Genomic DNA, 19,579 nt, shown 5'->3' with positions numbered 1-19,579 from the left:
GTACTGTACAGTATAGTATAATACAATATTTGGATGACCTGTATCGTTCACTGTTGTTTAATAATAGTTTTATTGTTTGGTTTGATGGTATGGTACTATATCGTAACTGGTAAGTTTACTAAAATATCTTTAATTATTATAAATGTTAAATTTATCAAAATTGTTAATAAAATAATTTTCTTTCTGCTAATCTGTCACAAATTTTGCCATGTAAATATATTAAGTTGTTACATTCATATAAATTTTAAGAAAATCAATACAAGAGTAGATCAGAATAAATATAATGGGATTCATTTTTTAAGTAGCAAATTTTATTTCTTTTGGAGTTTTGAAACGTGACCACCAATGACAAGTACAAAGTTTGAATGCAATTTTTGTGTATGCTACGGGTGTGTTCGGGATGAAATATAAAAAAATTTAGAAAAATAAATTGTTTCTTGCTTATTTTCTTGTATTCATTGCACAAACAAATAAATCTAAAAATATTTAAATATATTTTAACACAAAATAATGAGAACGAATAGGATAAGGGGGGCGGGGTAAAAAAAATATTATGAACTTTTTGTTTAAAAAAATAGGAGGGTAGGATAGTGGAGTGGAGGAACGAGAGTAGGCGTAGGGGTGAGATAAGAAAAAGTTTTGAATTTTTTAAAAAATAAATTAAAAAGTATTTTTTTATGGGTGGGTGCATTGGGAGCGGGGGCTGGTAGGAAGCGGTGGTGGGGTAAGAAATTATTTTAAAAATATTTTAAAAAATAAAAATATAATTAATTCGGGTGAGGGGCTGGTAAGTGGTAAGGGAGGGGATGAGGTATGAAAATTTTTTGTTATTTTTTTTTTTAAATATATTTTTTTTAAAGCTAAGGTGGAATTTTGTAAGGGTGGAGTCGAGGTCAGGGTAGGGATGAGATAAGAAAAAAATATAATTTTTTTTTTAATTTTAAAAATAATTTTTTTCGGGCGGAATGGGGAGAGGTGGCTCACGTGAGTGAGGAGGAGGAGGAACAGGTGGAGTTAATAATATAGGTTAAAAGGTAAAATAAGATTATATGATATTGTATTAAATAAGGACATAATTGAAAAAAAATAAGAAAATCATGAATGCTATCAAATCGATGGTTACATTAAATGAGACTTTCATACTTATTAAATCATTAAATTAAATTATATTATATCAATTATTTTAAGAAACAATTAGAATAAATATTATTCTTTTATAACGTATCACAAAAAACCACCAATCCAAACAATGTGTGAGGAGATCTTCCAATCCAAAATAACTCGCGAATGGAACGAGACTGAGATTTCACGTCGTCCAGTCGTCCACACACAGTCTCTTCTGCTGCATAACCCCCACCCCTCCCCGCCCCCGCCCCCGCCCCCGCCCCGCGCCCACTCCCCAAAAGAAAATATCCCAAACCCCCAAAACTCCATCCTCTCGATCTTTTCCTTTGGAACTGTGTGTCTGTTCTTTAAACGTATGTTTTCTTTCTTCATTGATTTTGCTACGATCTGACTTCTCAGGAATCCTATGCCTTACCCTCTACGCTTTCTTCTTTACATCTTATCCCTTTTTTTTTTTTTTTTTTAAATTGTACTCTTTTGAATAAATTGTCAGATCTGAGTTTTTCCATTTCCATTTCCATTTTCTTTTAATCCCTTTTCCGGTCTCCGAGAAATTCGTCATTATTTACTCTAAACCAAGTCTCCAATCCTTGGGTTCCCAAGAAAAGAATTTCACCATTTCCATTCCGTGACAAAGTTGTTCAATTGTTTCTGATAATTCCATCCTTTTTTTAATATTTTGTGAAGGAAATTGACTCTTTTTCCTGAGTTTATCTATAACATTTAAATGGAAAACGCCGCTGATACTAGTCTTAGGACATTGATGTTTAATGATAAAATCGATACTCCAAACCTTGGAGATTTTCTCAGAGTCAAAGAAGACAACAACAACAACAACAATCTTGCAGGCCTTACATTAGGCGCTGTGTTGAGCATCAAACTAGAATCTTCTTCTTCTTCTTCTTCTTCTTTACCTGTCCACTCCAACAGAACTCTTCTTGATATCATTCGAGACGATCCCAACAGTGGCAGAGAAAACAGGCAACCTTGGAAACATTTCACAAACAAACTCCGTCTCAAACCTCCTGCCGAAGCCTGGACATCTAACATTTCCATTCAACAATGTAATGGTCCGATAATGTCTCGTAGGTTGTCCCGGGATGTTGTTCCTACATATTCGGAGGTAGAAAATACTGGGGAGCCGGAGATATCTGCGTCTGAGTCAACAAGAAGTAGAATATTGGAAATAATGCGTGTTGAGAATGAAACTGCAGAAGAGGAACAAGAAGCAATTGGAGTGGAGGTGGAGGATCAACCAGTGCGAATGTCATTAATGGCCTTGTTAACAGAGAATGATGGAGACGGATCAGCTTATATGATGGGAGATGAAGATGAAGAAGAAGATCATGATGAATTGGACGGTGTTAATGAAGTTCCTGCTGCCGATGCCTGTGCTGGTGCCAGCGGAGAAAACAATTGTTGTGTGTGTATGTTGAGACAGAAAGGTGCTGCGTTTATACCTTGTGGACATACATTTTGCAGGTTGTGTTCAAGGGAGCTTTGGGTTCAAAGAGGTAATTGTCCACTCTGCAACAATTTCATATTGGAAGTTCTCGACATTTTCTGATTAACATTATTCAATGTTAGCCTTTTCTTCTTTATTTTATTATTTCATTTTATTTTCTCTTGTTCTTGGTTTCCCCCACCTTGTTTGTGGGACGATTGCTACTTCATTTCGTCTCTCTCTTGTTTTTATATTCTATTCATAGTTAACCAAATTTAGTAGGATTGTGAACTAGTTAGTACCAAGTGATTAATTTAGTGATGACATAATAGGGAAATGGTCCTTGGGATAGCCCCTATGTGTGGTATATGGTACCTCTGTCTTGTATGTACTAATATTCAAAGTTTGAATCAGAAAAGGCAGAGAAGAAACAAAGCCTTACTTGAGGTCACATGGATGTTTTTATGCTCGTGTATGTATTGTAGAATTGTCTTTCTCTTGCTCTCTAGAAGTAGGGAAAAGGTCAAAAGTAAATAGCTGTCGAGCTTTGTGTTGACAAGGACTTGACAACCAACTAGTCCACAGCGGGATCCTTAATAATGTCTTACTCATAGTGGGGGAGCGAGCAGAATGCAAATGCTCTACTAAAGCGCAACCCAGCATGCAATCATTTATGACAATTCCCTCCACCAACAACCTAATAGGATCTTACTATAATTTTCTTTTGATTGTTGGGCGATTGCCCGTTTGTTCATACATTTGTTTTTTCTTTTTTTTTTAAAAACAGTACTTTATAATTTTTAGAAAAGTATTTATTCATCAAAATGGTTCGTTATTTGAAGTTCAAAATATATGTTTTAGGAGCTTTCAACTTTTCACTCATAGAATTTCAATGTTCTATCAGAATTTTAATTTTCTAATACTATTTTTCACCGAGATTTCAAGTGCTAATATTTTTTCAAATTTCAACTTATTCATGTTCTTGCCTATCAGAAAAATCATCATTTTGATTCACATTAGAACTTGTAAAATGGGGTTGAAGGCAAATAGGTTATGATCAATTAAGTTTATTTCTTTTACGCTGCAACACCAAGGCGTTGGATTAATATTAAAGTTTAATCTACCAGGAAGGAAAATAAAAGTATAAGTAAGGAGAAGGTCGACGGTCTTGTCTCATAGAAATTATAAAGGAAGAAGACTAAAGGACTAGTATCTTGCCCTCTAGGATTTTACGATGTCTTTAATTCTTATGAGAGACTTCTTTTATAGGCTACCAAAAGTCAAATTATTGCATCAATGTGAAATAATTGTATGCTTAGCACTAAAATGACTATCTAGTAGCACGTGTCTATGCTCTAATGCTTCACCTAAGACTCGGGATTGATTGCTGATCTCCCAAGAGTCATTGCGGAAGAGTCCAGTTGTAAGGTGGTCTTTCCCGAGTGAAGGCCCTGCAGGCAGTAGGATGCCCGGTTGCGGGACAACTTTTCACATGTTGGTGCGGAGGCATATTATGACATAACGAAAGCGACTTCTCTCAATTCTTGGTTCGAAACAAATATTCCTTCAATCTTTATTTTACCTCATGTAACCGTCTGATTCATTTCTTTTACTAGACCCAACTTTTCCACGTGCAATTCTGATGCCTAAAAGATTGGTGAATGATGAAATTGTAATAACTAGCACTCACTCCATTCTAAAGTAGTGTAGTTTCGCTTTTTAAGAGTTAACTTGAATAATTTTCAATATTAAATTAGATTAAATTAATTTAAGATTTTTAAATTAAATATTAGATATTTAAAAACTAGACGAAAAATATTATAAGTTGTAATTTTTTTCGTATTAATATGCTGAAAAAATATATCTTAAGAGGTTGATCGAAATTTATATTATTTGATTAAAAAAAAATACTATGACAAATGAAAGAGTCCAGAACCTAAAGGACAAATTTTTTTAGTCAAAATTTCAAAAGAACACATCAAAATGAAAAAATTTCCCAAATGGACCTATGTTTACCTTATCCATTAAAAAGTTAACGATGTTAGTCCACGTGTTAAAGTGTAAGATAAAATGGTGATTTTTACCTTATAAGGTAAATGAAGTCACTTACCTTATCATTTGACTAAAAAGTTGGTGAGAGTTGAAAATTTAATGATATCAATGTACTCCCTCCGTACATCTTTATTTATCCACTTTTGTACTTAAGAATGTCCAACAATACCCGTTCAGTTTATAAAATCAATGAATAATTTATCCATTTTTATCTATTTTATCCTTGGTATTAAATACAATACACCATTCATTGTATTTTTCACAGTAAAGAATTTATTATATGCAAAGTGTGGTATAGTAAAATCAACCATCTATTTATTGTTTCTTAAGGCATATATCAAGTCAAAAGTGAACAAGTATTTATGGACGGAGGAACTATTTAGTGACGAATTTGTTTCAAATGCACTGCATTACAAGGTAAAATATGTCCCTTACCTTACAAGGTAAAACGTGTCTTTTACCTTATTAATTTTCTTTTATATACCACACCTTTCATTTATTCACATTACCTGTTTCGCTCTATTCATCTATATTATTTGGGTGTTTGTTTTTGTTTAAAGTCTATTTCATAAAAGAATTTCCACTTAAACTATACTTTAATCACCTTTTCATATAATTTTTTTTCAATACCTAACAAACAAGTATGTAGTATAATATTATTAATCATTTTTTTTAGCTTACTAATTTGTTAAATGTTGTTGTTATCATATCAACTTATTAAGCCTAAACCTACGTAGTCAGTATTGTCATGCATGTGTAAAAGCTTGCTCTTTAGTTGCATGCATGTGTAAATTAACACTTTGTATAAAACCCATATCAAAACTAATTTTAATTTTCTTTCTGTATAGATATGGAATAACAACACTTTGTGCATCTAGGACCATCACAGTATGATGTATATGCCATGCAAAGTAAATTTTGGTCCAAGGCTATTTGGAAAGGCACATTAAAGGGAGAAAAAGGATGTTTGATAGTGTGGCGTGATGATAATGATTTTTGATATGTTAAAAATCATCTGTTCCATTCTCGTCTTCTTAATTATTTTAATATTTGTGATTTTAGGGAAGTTATAGATGTTGGATTCGTTCCTTCCGATTATTTTCTTATTACTGCATTGGTTGAAAGGTGGCGACCAGCAACACATACCTTTCACCTGAGAACGGGTGAAACGACAATAACCTTACAAGACATAGAACTCATGTTTGAAATGGTCGTAGATGGAACTTCCATTATTCATCCAGGCACTGCTTAGATGTTACCTATTAACAGACAACAAATGTTTCTCGAATTAACATGATGTATACCTGACCTAGACTTTTTTTAAGGAAATAGAATTTTTTAATGAAATTAGAGGAATACATGAAAAATCTAAATGAAATAACTGGTGAAACTGAGGGAAAAAGGTGCAACGAAGAGTTAGGTTGTATTTTTTATTATGGTGCGGTGGAACAATATTTTTCAAAAAATCTGAAAATAAATTTAGTACAGACTTTTTGATTGACAGGCGTGACTTACCCGCAATTTCAACACAGGCTTGGTGAGCCGCTGCGCTATCGTACCACTATTTTTGTTTGTGTCATGCGTCGATGAAGAAGTCGCGCTGCATTAGTGGTTTTATTTCGTAATTGCAAGTATGTGAACTTTATAGTATTTTTTTTCTATTTTGAATTACTCAATTTTATTATGATGATAACTATTGTTGATTATATTTTTTTAGGTATGAGCATGGGAGTGTATTGTCCCATTGCAATCACTTTTGCTGCCTCCGGGTGAGAAAAATTCAGAGGTTCCAACCACATATGTATGTAAATGGTCTCGAGGTAGAACTCATCAAAATGAAGCTCGTAATGTGCTTGTCATAATAAGAGATGCATTAGACAACCTTATTAGAAGCATTTATTTTTTATATTATCATGTCATTTTTTAATTTTTTTTTTTCTTAATTTATTTTGTTTGTAGTAATATAACATAATATTCCACCAATTAAATAAAGCTCATATATATAAGAGTGGTGAAATGCTAAATTGTTATAGCATTCAAAATATTAACTATTTTACTTTGGAGAGTCATGTTCATACACTGTGTAGTAACTTTCACTATAAATCTTAGACCCTGCTATATATAAATTTTATTATTGCTAAAGAGATATTTCACAATCATATTATGTTTCTTTATAAATAATAATAGTTGGCATTAACATCATCCACTTCATAGTAGATTTTTTAAAATACATATTTGGGGCTAGAGTTGAATTCTTAACATCATCAACTTCACTAAAGGTAGTCCTAATAATGTTGAATTTTATATTAAAAATTCATGCATACGTAGGCCAAATTCTATATTTATGTTTTTAAAAAATTGTATATTAAATATTATGTCTTGTTACTAATTTAAACCAATAAAGATGAAGTATACATATACCTGTTATTTACTAAATTAAGCAAATATTAGACAAATTCTTTATGACATTAATCATAATATTTATTATTATGTAGTTTATTTGGCATTCATATTCTGAGCAACTTATTAATGAGTTGCCCGAATAGTGTTGCCGAGGACGTGTTATTTGGATGGCTAAATTTTCACTTATTTGTGGAATTCATCGTGAATGACACATGATTGATTGTGTTATGCGATAATTTGGTTATGTCCAACACATACCTATTCCACCTGAATACGAACGCCCCGAGACTACCCCTTGGCGTCACACGGTGCTCAGGACCACAAGTGATCTCAAGCTAACCCTTGTACTGGCATAACTCATGAGCAACTAAAATAAATGCATAAGTCTGAAAGAATAATGCGGAAGATAAATCTTTTCTGAATATGATCAATACAAACTATATTAAAATAATTACAACTTTAATTATACAAAACATACTGGAATCAAATACATCAACTTCTACTGACTTTCTATGAAGCTTCTACTAGTATTGACTATAGGTAGTCGGGACATGCCCTCCAGCTATCCCAAATCAATACGACTAAATGAAGAAAATAAAATACTGTACAAACTCTACCCGAGCCCTTGAATCAAAAGGACTCATCACCTACTGACTGAAAGCTACAACTGTCTGATTCTGATATGCACACTACAACCTGTACCTATATTAATAAATAATATAACACATAGACGTATATATGGATTAGTACTTTTTGAATGTACTGAGCATGTGGGAATGAATGCATAAGTAAAAATAGTAATTAACTGTGCATATAACTGGTAAAGAATACATGCTAAGTGTAAATGACTTACGTTGGCTGGAGTACTGTAAAGATTGGAAAATATAAGCATACTGTAGTAAAGCATAAAAACAATCTTTGTGAGTCATCACACTTAGTTCTAAAAGCTGTACTTTTACTCTTTCCGTTCGTGGAATAAGTAGGATTGAAGTTAAGTCTATTTTTAAATCATGAAGGCTAAGTGTAAAAAAGACTCACCTTTATTATATGAAAACTAAAAGCTGAAATCTCATAGCAAATGTCTCACGTAAAACAATATCTGAAATAAATTATGACCTTTTACACTTAGTTTCTAAAAGTTGTTCTGTTATTCTGTTTTAGGACTAAGGGAGTTTCTTTTAAAAGCTTTTCTGTTATTCTTTTCTGTTGGGGAGGTTCTTCTAACCGACATAAACCATGTGGGCTATCATGGAGTCCAATGTCTAGTTCTCTTAAGGGGAAAACCTCACATTGGGGAGAGGTGTCATGCTCTTGCCAAGGAGTGTAACCTACGCTAAGTAATCACAATCTGTATCTGCATCCATATAAATGAGAATAATATTAATCTGTACCTATGTTGGCTCGTAGTTCTGGGGAATATGAACTAGGACATATACCCAACTTGGTGCTAAATACTACTCCTTTTAATCTGTATGCTCATTCTATAGGAACTTCACTTTAAAACTAGCATAAGGATTTACAATGAAAATCAGTTATGCTTATGTTTCTTTAAATCATGATCAAGATGAACAATGTGGATTCCTTATCTTAGCTTAGGATCAAAAGATCAAATCTTTCTTAAAATCTTGATATAACTCATTAAAAGAAACTTAAGAATATAATCTTCTTGAAATACCAACACCTAAACTTAGGATTTAAAAACCCATGCTCTAAATTCATAATCAAAATAATACTTCATGCTCTATAATCTTCTTGAAATACTTCAATAATTTCAGTCAAGATAATGAAATCAAAATCAAAATATGAATCTTATGGACCAAAACATGAGCATGCGTAATCTTGATGCACTTAAAGCCTTTAAATCTCATGTTTTCTTCCATATAACTTGCAATATAATATCATGCTTAAATCTCACTTGAAAATATTTAAATCAAAGCATAAATAGATGAGAACAAGCTTGCACTTTAACACTTAAATCACTTTATAAATCCATAAAGTCAAAACAAGATAGGTTGGGTATGAACCCTAATTGCAATTTACGTAAATTCAACTTTAAAGATAGTTTTGGACACAAGGATGAAAGAGTATCCTTGTTCATAACCCCACATACCTTAATAGACTTGATTTGATGGATGAAAACTTGACCTTGAAAGCCACGGAGATGATTTTGAAAGCTTTCTTGAGATTATTGGATTAAGGAACTTAAAATCTTGATCTTTCTTGAAAAGAAGATGATGGAATGAATGATCTTTGGGAGGGATGATTAAGGTTTGTTCTTTGAGAGAAAAATTAGAAAATGAGGGCAAATAATGCCCCAATTGAAACCTTAGATCATGTTTTTACGACTTGGATTGGGGTGGGAAAAGGCCCTCTTTGCCCCTCCATCATTTAAACCAAAAATTTGTAACCCGGATTTCATTTAGAAGGCTCACCGCGACGCGGTGTAATCGCAGTGGCTTACTGCCTCACACGAAAAATGCCATAACTTCTTACTCGTGTATCAGATTAAGGCAAAATTGATATTGTTGGAAACATAAATCAATTATCTATAATTTTTTGGGTCTTTAGCTGAAAATTCAACATGCATCAAAATTTATACACTTTCAAAGTTGACTCTTCTAGAATCAAATATCAAACTTTGGACGAATATAAGGTTCTTAGCTCAACTTGGCTCTAAGTGATTTCTATGAACACTCTTCACCTAATAAGCACTTAACACACTAGGATAAAGTTCATGACACATGCATTTAATTTATGGATCAAGAACATGACAAATACACCTTCACCGCGATGCGATGGGTGTCTCATCGCTATTCCTGGCGCGACGTGGTGGAATCGCATTGAGCTGCTAGAATTGAAATCCAAACGTGGTCCAAACCTCATTTGTAAAATTCAAAACTTACCCGAGACATTCCACATGCACCCCTGAGCATGAATCAGCTCAAAAACCATCGTTTTGTAGCCTGGAAGGTCAACTTAAAAATCCTCAAAATTACGAAGCCAAAAATAAGACTAAGTCTTCAACACTTAGCTAAGAGTTTTAGGTGCTAAGCCCCCTAAGCATGCACTATAAGATTAACTGAACTAAGGAAAGTTCAGGGTATTACAAAACCATTCCATTTTGAACACGATAAGCTGTTTCAAATAACACAGGAGATTTTTATGTTGTTAAATGAAATGGAACAAAAGTGGAATGAGTGCTATGGCAGTAGTGTTCACCCCTATCACATGGTCAACCAAGAAGATTACAATTAATGATATTTCTATCACTTAAGCTTTATAATTGGAAATCCAACACATATTGCTCCAGTTGGATACCAACCAATGGCAGGCAGACATAAGGCATCACTATGTATATTTTTAAAATTTTTGTTAATACATGTCAATGATTTTTTAGTAACTAATGTAATAATTTTTATTTTTTTAAGGCTAGGGGGACATATAAGGTCATAACAAATTGCTCAAAGTCTTGTGAATGATAATAATCAATCAGAAGAGGTGAAGTAAATCGTAGTGCAATTCGCATCGATTTTCCTAGAGTCAATGACTGCTGCCTCTTTGGGAACGCATTTGACTTTTGATTTAGAGTACACATCGCCAAATGAATATAGCAACCACCATCAGTTCAAGTTCATCGATGATCAACTGCACCAAGAGAAAGAGCTCGTCGAGGTGGTGAGAGAGGTGGACAACAACGGAACGAAGTTCATATTGAACATAATTTAGTTGATGAAAAAAATTTGAGTGATCATGGGGTACAATATAAAAGTAATTTCAATCTATTGCAGGCTACAATTAATGTTGAGTCATATTACTCCATATATGATTATGCTGGAGCCTCAATTAGTGGGACAAATTATTTTCATGAACAAAGTTCTGATTTTGTAACTCCACCTATTGGGGTAGGTGGCTTGAACCAATTTAGCGGATACTTTTCTAATGTTCATCCCACAAAGCGTTAATTTTTATTGCATAATTTTTCTTTCACTGCAAGATTAAATTTTTCTGAGGTAAGTGTACGTCAATATTACTATATTATATTTATGTTAAATTTATAATTAAATCAATGCAAGATTAAACCAATGCTGGCCTTGAAACTCCAATATAAAAACTTGAATATGTGCTCACCTTGCATTGTTGTTGAATCATACACTCACTCAACGATAGTGCCTGGATTGAAGAATTGCAATGCTGTCATATATGCAAGTAATGCCTTAAAAGATCTTTCAAAATCACCATACACCATCTTAAATGTCTTTCTTCGATCTTTTTGAGCTTTTCAATAACTAAGGGTATAATGGTGCAATCCTTTGATGTTTCGCGAACCATCTTGATGCTAATATTTGGGTCCTTCCTAATATAGGAAATCAATGAAGTAGCAATCAAATTGTTATTTAAATTATAGTGATCCTCCTTAGATTTATCTAGATTACAAGTATGCTCAATCATTTTTCCGCCTGACACATACCATGGAAACTACTCTAAAGCGTATCATCCATTCACACCCCGACATATACTGCTGGCAAATAACCTTCCAACTGTCTCCTTTAGATCGATCATAAAGAAACACTGTCCCCTTGATTAGATTATACTTTCTCACAACCGATTTCATTTATTTTTTATTAATGAATAACATACCTAAATGCAGATACAAAATAAATATTATTTATAATATCAGATGACTAAAATTTTTCAATTTACTAGTTTATGTATTAAAATACCAACCTGACTTAATATATTCAGGATTATTTTGATTCTAAAGTGAAGTTTGAAAACAATCTTCATTGACTATGCACCTCAACTCTTCTGGACTTTCTTCAGTATGATCCGACTATGGAATTGTTATGGAAGAATGATTTCTAGTATAGACACCATCGGGTGCAGACTCTCTATTAATATTTTCATCATTATTATCATCATCGTCATCATAAGGAGATTGATCATCATCTGATGATTCATATTATAAAGGTTTATCACTATCCAACTCCCCTTGTACGTCGTTGTTGCTGTTCACAATTTCTGTGAATTGAGTGAGCGTAAATCCACAATCACTAAATCTGCAAAATGAATAAATCATCTCATTAATTATAAGAAAAATACTACTTAATTAAATAAAATAGTTTGTTTATTACCTATCAATTGCCTCCACAGAAGAAGGATATTGTGGACCACTTGAATTAAATTTTTTTAAATTCATAGACACATTGTTAGTTCCTCCCATATCAAAATTATTCACAAGTTTAGGTGAGTTTTGATAATGTGTTTCAAATCCACCATCAAACTGTTGTTCCATTGCCATTTTTGAAGAATCAATATTCAAATTCAAAGAATTTTGACTTACTCAAAGATCAAACTCACTATCTGTGGGTTCTTCAACAATCGGGAAATGTTCCACACACACATACATGCCAAGCGTCTGTAGATTAAGGCGATTGCCAAAAATTTCAATGGAGCGTGGAAATAAAGATAAAGAATCATCATTCCAAATAGGAGTTTCACCAAATATTGATTGTCCATTGGACGTAAAATAATTCGAATATCATCTAGAAATAACCACATCATCTTTCGGATCAGTAATACCCATTTTACTCCTAAAAACCTTTTCAAACGATCATATTTGAGAGATAAAGGAAATGATTGAACCACTATAGGACGCCGAATATATCGCACCGAATCTCCATCATGCAAAACTTCACCACCCCAATGTAAATTTACTCTTACCTTATCCATTTTAAGGTAAGAAGTGAATAGGGTTCAACAAATATTTTGAGTTATGAAGTTTAACAATTTTTTTTGAGTTGATGTAAGACATAAACCTACACTCACACTCTTTATATAGCATCAAGAATTTTAAAGTTGTTACAAGGTAAGCATAGGATCCTACCTTACAAGGTGAACATGAGATCCTACCTTACAAGGTTAACGACTCAATTTACCTTGTAATACCTTACCCTTTTCGGAATCTGTCAAATAGATAATAAATAAGGTAAGTGACTCCATTTATCTTATAAGGTAAAATCACCATTTTTCCTTAGACTTTAACATGTGGACTAACACCGTTAACTTTTTAATGGACAAGGTAAACACAAGTATTTACCTTGTCCGTTTTGAAATTTTTTCATTTTGATATGACCTTTTGGAATTTTGACTAAAAAAACTTGTCCTTTAGGCTCCAGACTCACAAATAAAATATAAGGAAAGGAGTATATTGTTTGCTTTTAATCATCTAATTAGTTGTTTTACTCTGATATAGGATAACGGATTATGACAGCTAATGGAAGCACTCAAGATCTTTTACTCGATACAATTCCTTATCGAATTAGTAGTTCTTGTTTTATTCCTTACTAATAGGTTGGAATTTCGAAACTACACATAAGACAGTTAATGGGGGGGTACACACACGGTCTTAGACTCGATGTATGTATCTACTTTTTCCTTTTTGACAACCTCAACTTATTATCTATAGTTAATTATTCTTTAATATTTGTAGCTATCAACCTTTTGCGAAACTTACAAGACAAGTTTAATGTTGTTAAAGGATTTTTGAAGGCTATTCTATCTTCAATCGTAGCTTACTTCTATTATTTTGAAATTTCATAAATTTTTGAGATATTTATAAGAAATCAAGACATCAAATACGACCTTTGTTAAAGGAGCACATTTCTAGTGTAAATATGTATTAGGGAGGTCCAAATAGGATACTAACAACACCCTAATCATGGAGAAAAAATTAGAGCAAAGGATCAAGGGAGAATATAATCTCTCTATTTTATTATATATTTGTGATTGTAATTTATTTTCCATTACTTTAAAACATGTTGCAAATATTGGCACACCTACTGGACCAAATTTGTCCTTCATTTCTTCTATCACAAAACAAATCTACAAATTTAGGGCCACAAAATTTCCATATCAAGAAAAGATCCAAAAAATTTGCCATATCAAGAAAATATCCAAAAAAAAAAATTCAAATAACCCTTAGCATTAATTACTTAGGCCATCTTCAACACCCCTTATATTTTTCTCTCTATACTCCATATTTGAAGAAAAAAATAGAGATAGTGGTATGTGTATATACCCTTCGTCATATTTTGGATACACATATGCCCCTACCATTAATAAAATGGGACGTATATGCCCCTCACACTAACTGTAGGGGCATACGTGTAGCCAAAGTATGATGGAGGGTATATACATACCATTTGTCACAATTCAGGGGTATATTTGTTCCTTTTTTATTATAATATTTTTAATTTCAAATTATTAATTCAAACCTACTACCCGACCAATAAATCCATTGAACCCCATTTCAAATCAACTCGACCCAACCTCTAATTTTTGTTCCAAATTTCGATAGTCCTTCTATTTTTCTCTTAAATGTGAATTTCAATTAAATTGCAGTGATTGATCATTGCTGCTAGTTGGTGTTTATTGGTTGAAGAGAGTGGAGATTAGGCTAGAAGTGGCCGGAGCTAGGGGTGCGGTGATGGTTTGCCATTGGGTGTTTTTTGTTCGATGAAAACTGTGGCTATGTGGTGTTGACCGATGGTGGATAGTGTTTTTCAGGCAGAATTTCACTGGAAACTACGTGAGGGGTTCAATTTATTTGGTGTTATTTTTGAGTGTTATGGGTTAATAGTTATTCTTTTGTTTTGGAAATTGGTAGTTGTAGGTGTGACTATATTGTGTGTATATATCATTATAGGGGTGGGAAAATGTGTCTTTTAAATAGGCGTCTCTTGAATTTTAATTGAATTGGATCGGCTTCGACGGGTTTATTGAGTTTGGGTTAATTACTAGAGATTAAAAAATTAAAGAAAAGGAACAAATATGCTCCCCAACTATAATAAATGGTATGAATATAACATCCGTCATACTTCGGGTACACATATGCCTCTACCATTAATTTGAGGGGCATATACGTATCATTTTATTAACGGTAAAGACATATGTGTACCCAAAGTATGACGAAGGATATATATGCGTACCATTTAGCATACTTTAGAGGTATATTTGTTCCTTTTCCAAATTTGAATGGATGAATATTGTTCATCCCCTCTATTGTACTTTGGTATTATTTTATTGAGAAAAGGCATCGTTTTCACCCCAAACTATATCCGAAAAGTCGAAGACACACCTAAACTATACTAGTGACCTATTACACATCTAAACTATAAAAAAGTAAAACTATTTACACCCTGTTAGGCTACCACCACTTGCATGTGGTGTAGTGTTTTACACGCGCTGCCACGTCAGCACCACGTCAGTAAAAAGTATCCATTTTTTATAGTTAAGGTGTGTAATAGGTCAGTTATATAGTTTAGGTGTGGATTCGACTTTTCGACTATAGTTTGGGGTGGAAACGATGCCTTTTCCCTTAATATTTTTAGTCGTTTACTTTTGTTATTTAATAGGCTGGAGGCGCCTAAAATAAGTGTAACACACACGCCTTAGAATGGGGGTCGCGGGGAGGTAATAATATCACTTTTATATAGTTAAGGTGTGTAATAGGTCACTTATATAATTTAGGTGTGGCTTGGACTTTTTTTGTATAGTATGAGGTGGAAATGATGCCTTTTCCCTTATTTTATTATTATTGATATTCATAACATTTTTAATTTAACATATTATAAATTATATAAAATCATTAATTAAGTCTCTAATATTCATAATTATTTTTAATTTAATATTTTTATTATATTAATATTAATTTATAATTTAATTAAGAGAAAAGACATCTTTTCCCCCTGCACTTGTCCTCCAACTCACTTTAGCACTTAAACTTAACTTATGTTTATTTACCCTCGTTAACATCTTTAAAGTGAATTACTTTTACCCCTGAATATATAATACCACTCTCATAACGGAGAGTGTATCACACTCGCTGACACGTTAGCACCACACATCACCTCTATGTCAGAGACACGTAAATAAAATATATTTTTAATAAAACTATATATATATATAATATATATATAAATATATATATATATATATATATATATATAAAATATATATAAATATATATATATATATAAATATTATATATATATATATATACATATTTTTAAATATATAAAAATAGTTTAAATTAAAACAAAAGCCCCACCCCCTCATTTTCCATCTTCTTTGTAACCCCCAGTCCTACCCCTCCCCTAACCCCCTCCCGTCCACCCCCACACTTGCACACACACTCCGTTCTCCCCCATACTGCCCCACCTGCACACACACCCATCCACCTCCGTCCACCCCAACACAGCCATACTTGTCAGATTTTTCAGTGAATTTTCGTCGAAAAACTCAACTCACTTGCAAAATTCAATTAATTATCAATTTGTTCGAACAAATGAGTCTAAGAAAGGTGAGAAAAAAATTATGTTGGGTGTTTCTTTAACAAATGGATCTAAGAAATTTGAATGGGTGTTTAATGGAGGAAAAATGAGTGTTTAATGGAGGAAAATGGGTGATTCCGATTCGTGTTTCTTTAACAGATAGATGTTTAGTGGAGGAAAATTTTTAATTTAGTGTCTTAGTGGTTATTTTTTGGTGGTGTTAATGGAGGAATATGAAAAAAATTAAAGGAGAAAAATGGTGAAAAATGTATTTGAGGTTGTTAATGGAGAAATTTGGGTATTGTTGTTGATAATGTTTTGAAGAAGAAGAAGAAGAAAAAAGTGTCTATTTTTTTTTAAATTTTTTAATTATATTTTAATATAATATTACTAAAATTAATTTTTTTAATAAATAAATGCGGCCTTTTAAAGAAAAATGCCACGTCAGCATTAGTGGTGAAATGAATACACTTCAAAGATGTTAAGGGGGGTAAATAAATGAAAGTTAAGTTTAAGTGCTAAAGTGAGTTGGGAGGACAAGTTCAGTGGGGAAAATATGTCTTTACTCTTTAATTAAATTAATTTTCATATATAATAACTTATTTAAGATATAGGTTAGTTTTATTATAATTTGTAGTTGTATAGTAAAATAACCATGATGAAATAGTGGTAGATGAAAACAATCGATTTGAACAATTTTCAGTTAGACATAAAAAAAATTAAGGACAAAAATGTTCATTTTGAACTTCATAATACATTAATAAAGCATTTATAGGAGCAACGTAATAATCTTAAAAGTTGATATTTTATGTAGAAATTAAAATAAAATTTACGATGATGTAATATTTAGTGACATCACTTTTATTTGAAATTTCTATTAATATATATAATTTATAATAGTTGCTTACAATTTATATTATTTAAAAATTTAGGGTAAAAATAATTTTATAGAACATGAAGATTTTAAAAAGAATATGAATTCTATAAGGTGATTATATATAAAATAAAATAGAAGAAATGATTAAATTTTATAAATAAAAAATATAAATGAAATAAAAATAATAACATAATATTGAAGAGACAGAAAATTTTTTCTTTGAAGTAAAAAATAGAGTTGTGGGTTAGAGTAATTTTCTCAAAATATAGAGATTCTCTATATTCAAAGATAAAAATAGAGATTTGGGTTATTGGAGATGCCCTTATTCCTCATAATTTTTTAGGATTAAAATCGTTTACACCCCTGAATCTTGCTGTAAAAATCAAACACCCCCTCAATTTTGAACAATAATCATTCTTCCTCCTTTTTCATATTTGATTTTTTAAAATACCTACTTTACCCTTATATTTATATCAAAATCTGAATCTTTTTTTTTAAAAAAAACCTTTTTTATAAATAATTTTTTTTATTTTTTAATCTATATAACATATTTTCCATAAAAGCTATAAGTTATTTTGTAGATGAAAAAATAACAGTGAGAAATATTAATTGAGTACATAAGTTAATGACATTCTATAATAAAATAAATGAGAAAAATAATAAAAATTATTTTTATTAAAAATCAAAACTCTAATATCGATTTATACGCGAAGATAATAGGTAATTATAATTTTATAAATATATTTTAATGTAGGTAATAAAAATAATTAATATTTAAGGATCCTTCGAAAAAAAACCTCTCAACCTCTCTAAGGTTAGGGCTGAGCACATTTTGGTTCAAATAAAAAAAACTGAAAAACCAAATCAAAATTTAATTTTTATTTCATTTTTTTGATTTTTTCAGATCGATTTTGATTTCAAATTTTAGAAATTTGATTAAACGGTTTGATTTTTGATTTTTCAAAAAAAAAAAAAAATCTGGTTAAATCAAAAAACCTAATTTATATGATAGTATATATATTTTATTAAATATATAATATATATATTCCGTATAATTGTATAAATATATAATAAGTTACCTGTAACCTAAGTATTCATTTCATATTTTCATTACTGCTGAAACGACGACGTTTCGAGGAGACGAGTGTCGAGGTTCACGGTTGAACTTTCACCATCACTGACTCAATGCAGTTATATATTATGTCAAACTTATGGTCATTTCATTTCATTTCATGCATGTTGAGTTATTTATATTTGGGAATGAAAAATAGGTTTGAAAAAAATCATTTTTCTAAAAAATCTCCAATTTTAAATGTCCAGTCATAACAAAGAAAGGCTCACTACTTTAATGATACGATTCAAACTAGGGCCTAGTAGTGTTGGGTGCCTCAAGTCCAATCGGGACCGGAGACCATCCCCAATACCTAATCATAACCACCCCAAACGCAATGTTAGATGAAATTCGAATATATATAACATAACAAATTGAACAATCATAAATCAAATACAGTCAACCGGTGTTAGCCCCAATACCAACACCAATGTCAAGACTGGTACTAATACCGACACCGTCCATACCAATCCAAATTAGTTCCACAAAACCTCTATCCGAAAGTAAAATAATACTTGGTCGGGACTATTTGGACCTTTTTTATTCGAAAGGTTTGGAAAATATTATTTTTGACCTTTTAAACTATTCCAAAACCTTAAAGAAAATTTGAAAAAATTTAAGAAATTACAGAGTCACCACTTGATTTTTGAGACAATATCAAGAAAAACTAACAATATTAAAAGATTCAAACATAATAACATATCACACTTAAGGAGGTGACGATCCAAAGATAATAACATATCACACTGAAGGAGGTGGCGATTCAAACATAATAACATATCACACTAAAGGAGGTGACGGTCCATACTTAATAACTTATTGCTGTGAATGAGGTGACAATCCATAACATAGTAAAATATTGCCTCAAATAAAGAGATGGTCTGATGTGCTCTTAAAGGGTGGAAAATTCAAATATAATAAGATATGTCCTTTTAAAAGGGGGATGTCCCAAATATAATAAGATGTGTCACCTCAAATAACGTGATGATTGGGTATGTCCTCTTGAAATGGTGGATGACCCGAATATAATAAGATAGGTGACAATCCGTTATATCCTCTTGAAAGGGTGGATGACCCAAATATAATAAGATATATCACCCCGAATGGGGTGACAATCCGGGGCGATCTCGCATAATGTCACCTGTATGACTCAAACAACACTCATTAATAACAATTTATTGCAACAAAGTTAAGAGTGCAACAGAAGATAAAGTTGTTTGACTCATGGTGATTTG

At 31.9% G+C, this 19,579-nt stretch overlaps 1 protein-coding gene across 6 annotated transcripts; it reads left to right on the top strand.

Moving 5' to 3' along the window:
• Window positions 1-1,283: 1,283 nt before the first annotated feature.
• Window positions 1,284-6,645, top strand: LOC107842628. Of its 6 annotated transcripts, none has more exons than XM_016686572.2 (3): window positions 1,314-2,639; window positions 6,154-6,252; window positions 6,339-6,645. In XM_016686572.2, the coding sequence occupies exons 1-2, from the start codon at window positions 1,853-1,855 to the stop codon at window positions 6,228-6,230; spliced, it is 864 nt and encodes a 287-aa protein (XP_016542058.1). In that variant the 5' UTR covers window positions 1,314-1,852; the 3' UTR covers window positions 6,231-6,252; window positions 6,339-6,645. The 6 variants fall into 6 exon arrangements, with proteins under 6 accessions (XP_016542059.1, XP_016542058.1, XP_016542056.1 ...); XM_016686570.2 differs by having other exon boundaries at window positions 6,126-6,252; XM_016686574.2 differs by lacking the exons at window positions 6,154-6,252; window positions 6,339-6,645 and adding exons at window positions 4,952-5,038; window positions 5,470-5,714.
• The last annotated feature ends 12,934 nt before the right edge of the window (window positions 6,646-19,579 follow it).

The sequence above is a fragment of the Capsicum annuum genome, chromosome 9 (assembly GCF_002878395.1).
Source record: "Capsicum annuum cultivar UCD-10X-F1 chromosome 9, UCD10Xv1.1, whole genome shotgun sequence".
Classification (NCBI taxonomy): domain Eukaryota; kingdom Viridiplantae; phylum Streptophyta; class Magnoliopsida; order Solanales; family Solanaceae; genus Capsicum; species Capsicum annuum.
The sequence above is the reverse complement of the archived record's forward strand: the minus strand, read 5'-3'. Positions and strand labels throughout refer to the sequence as shown.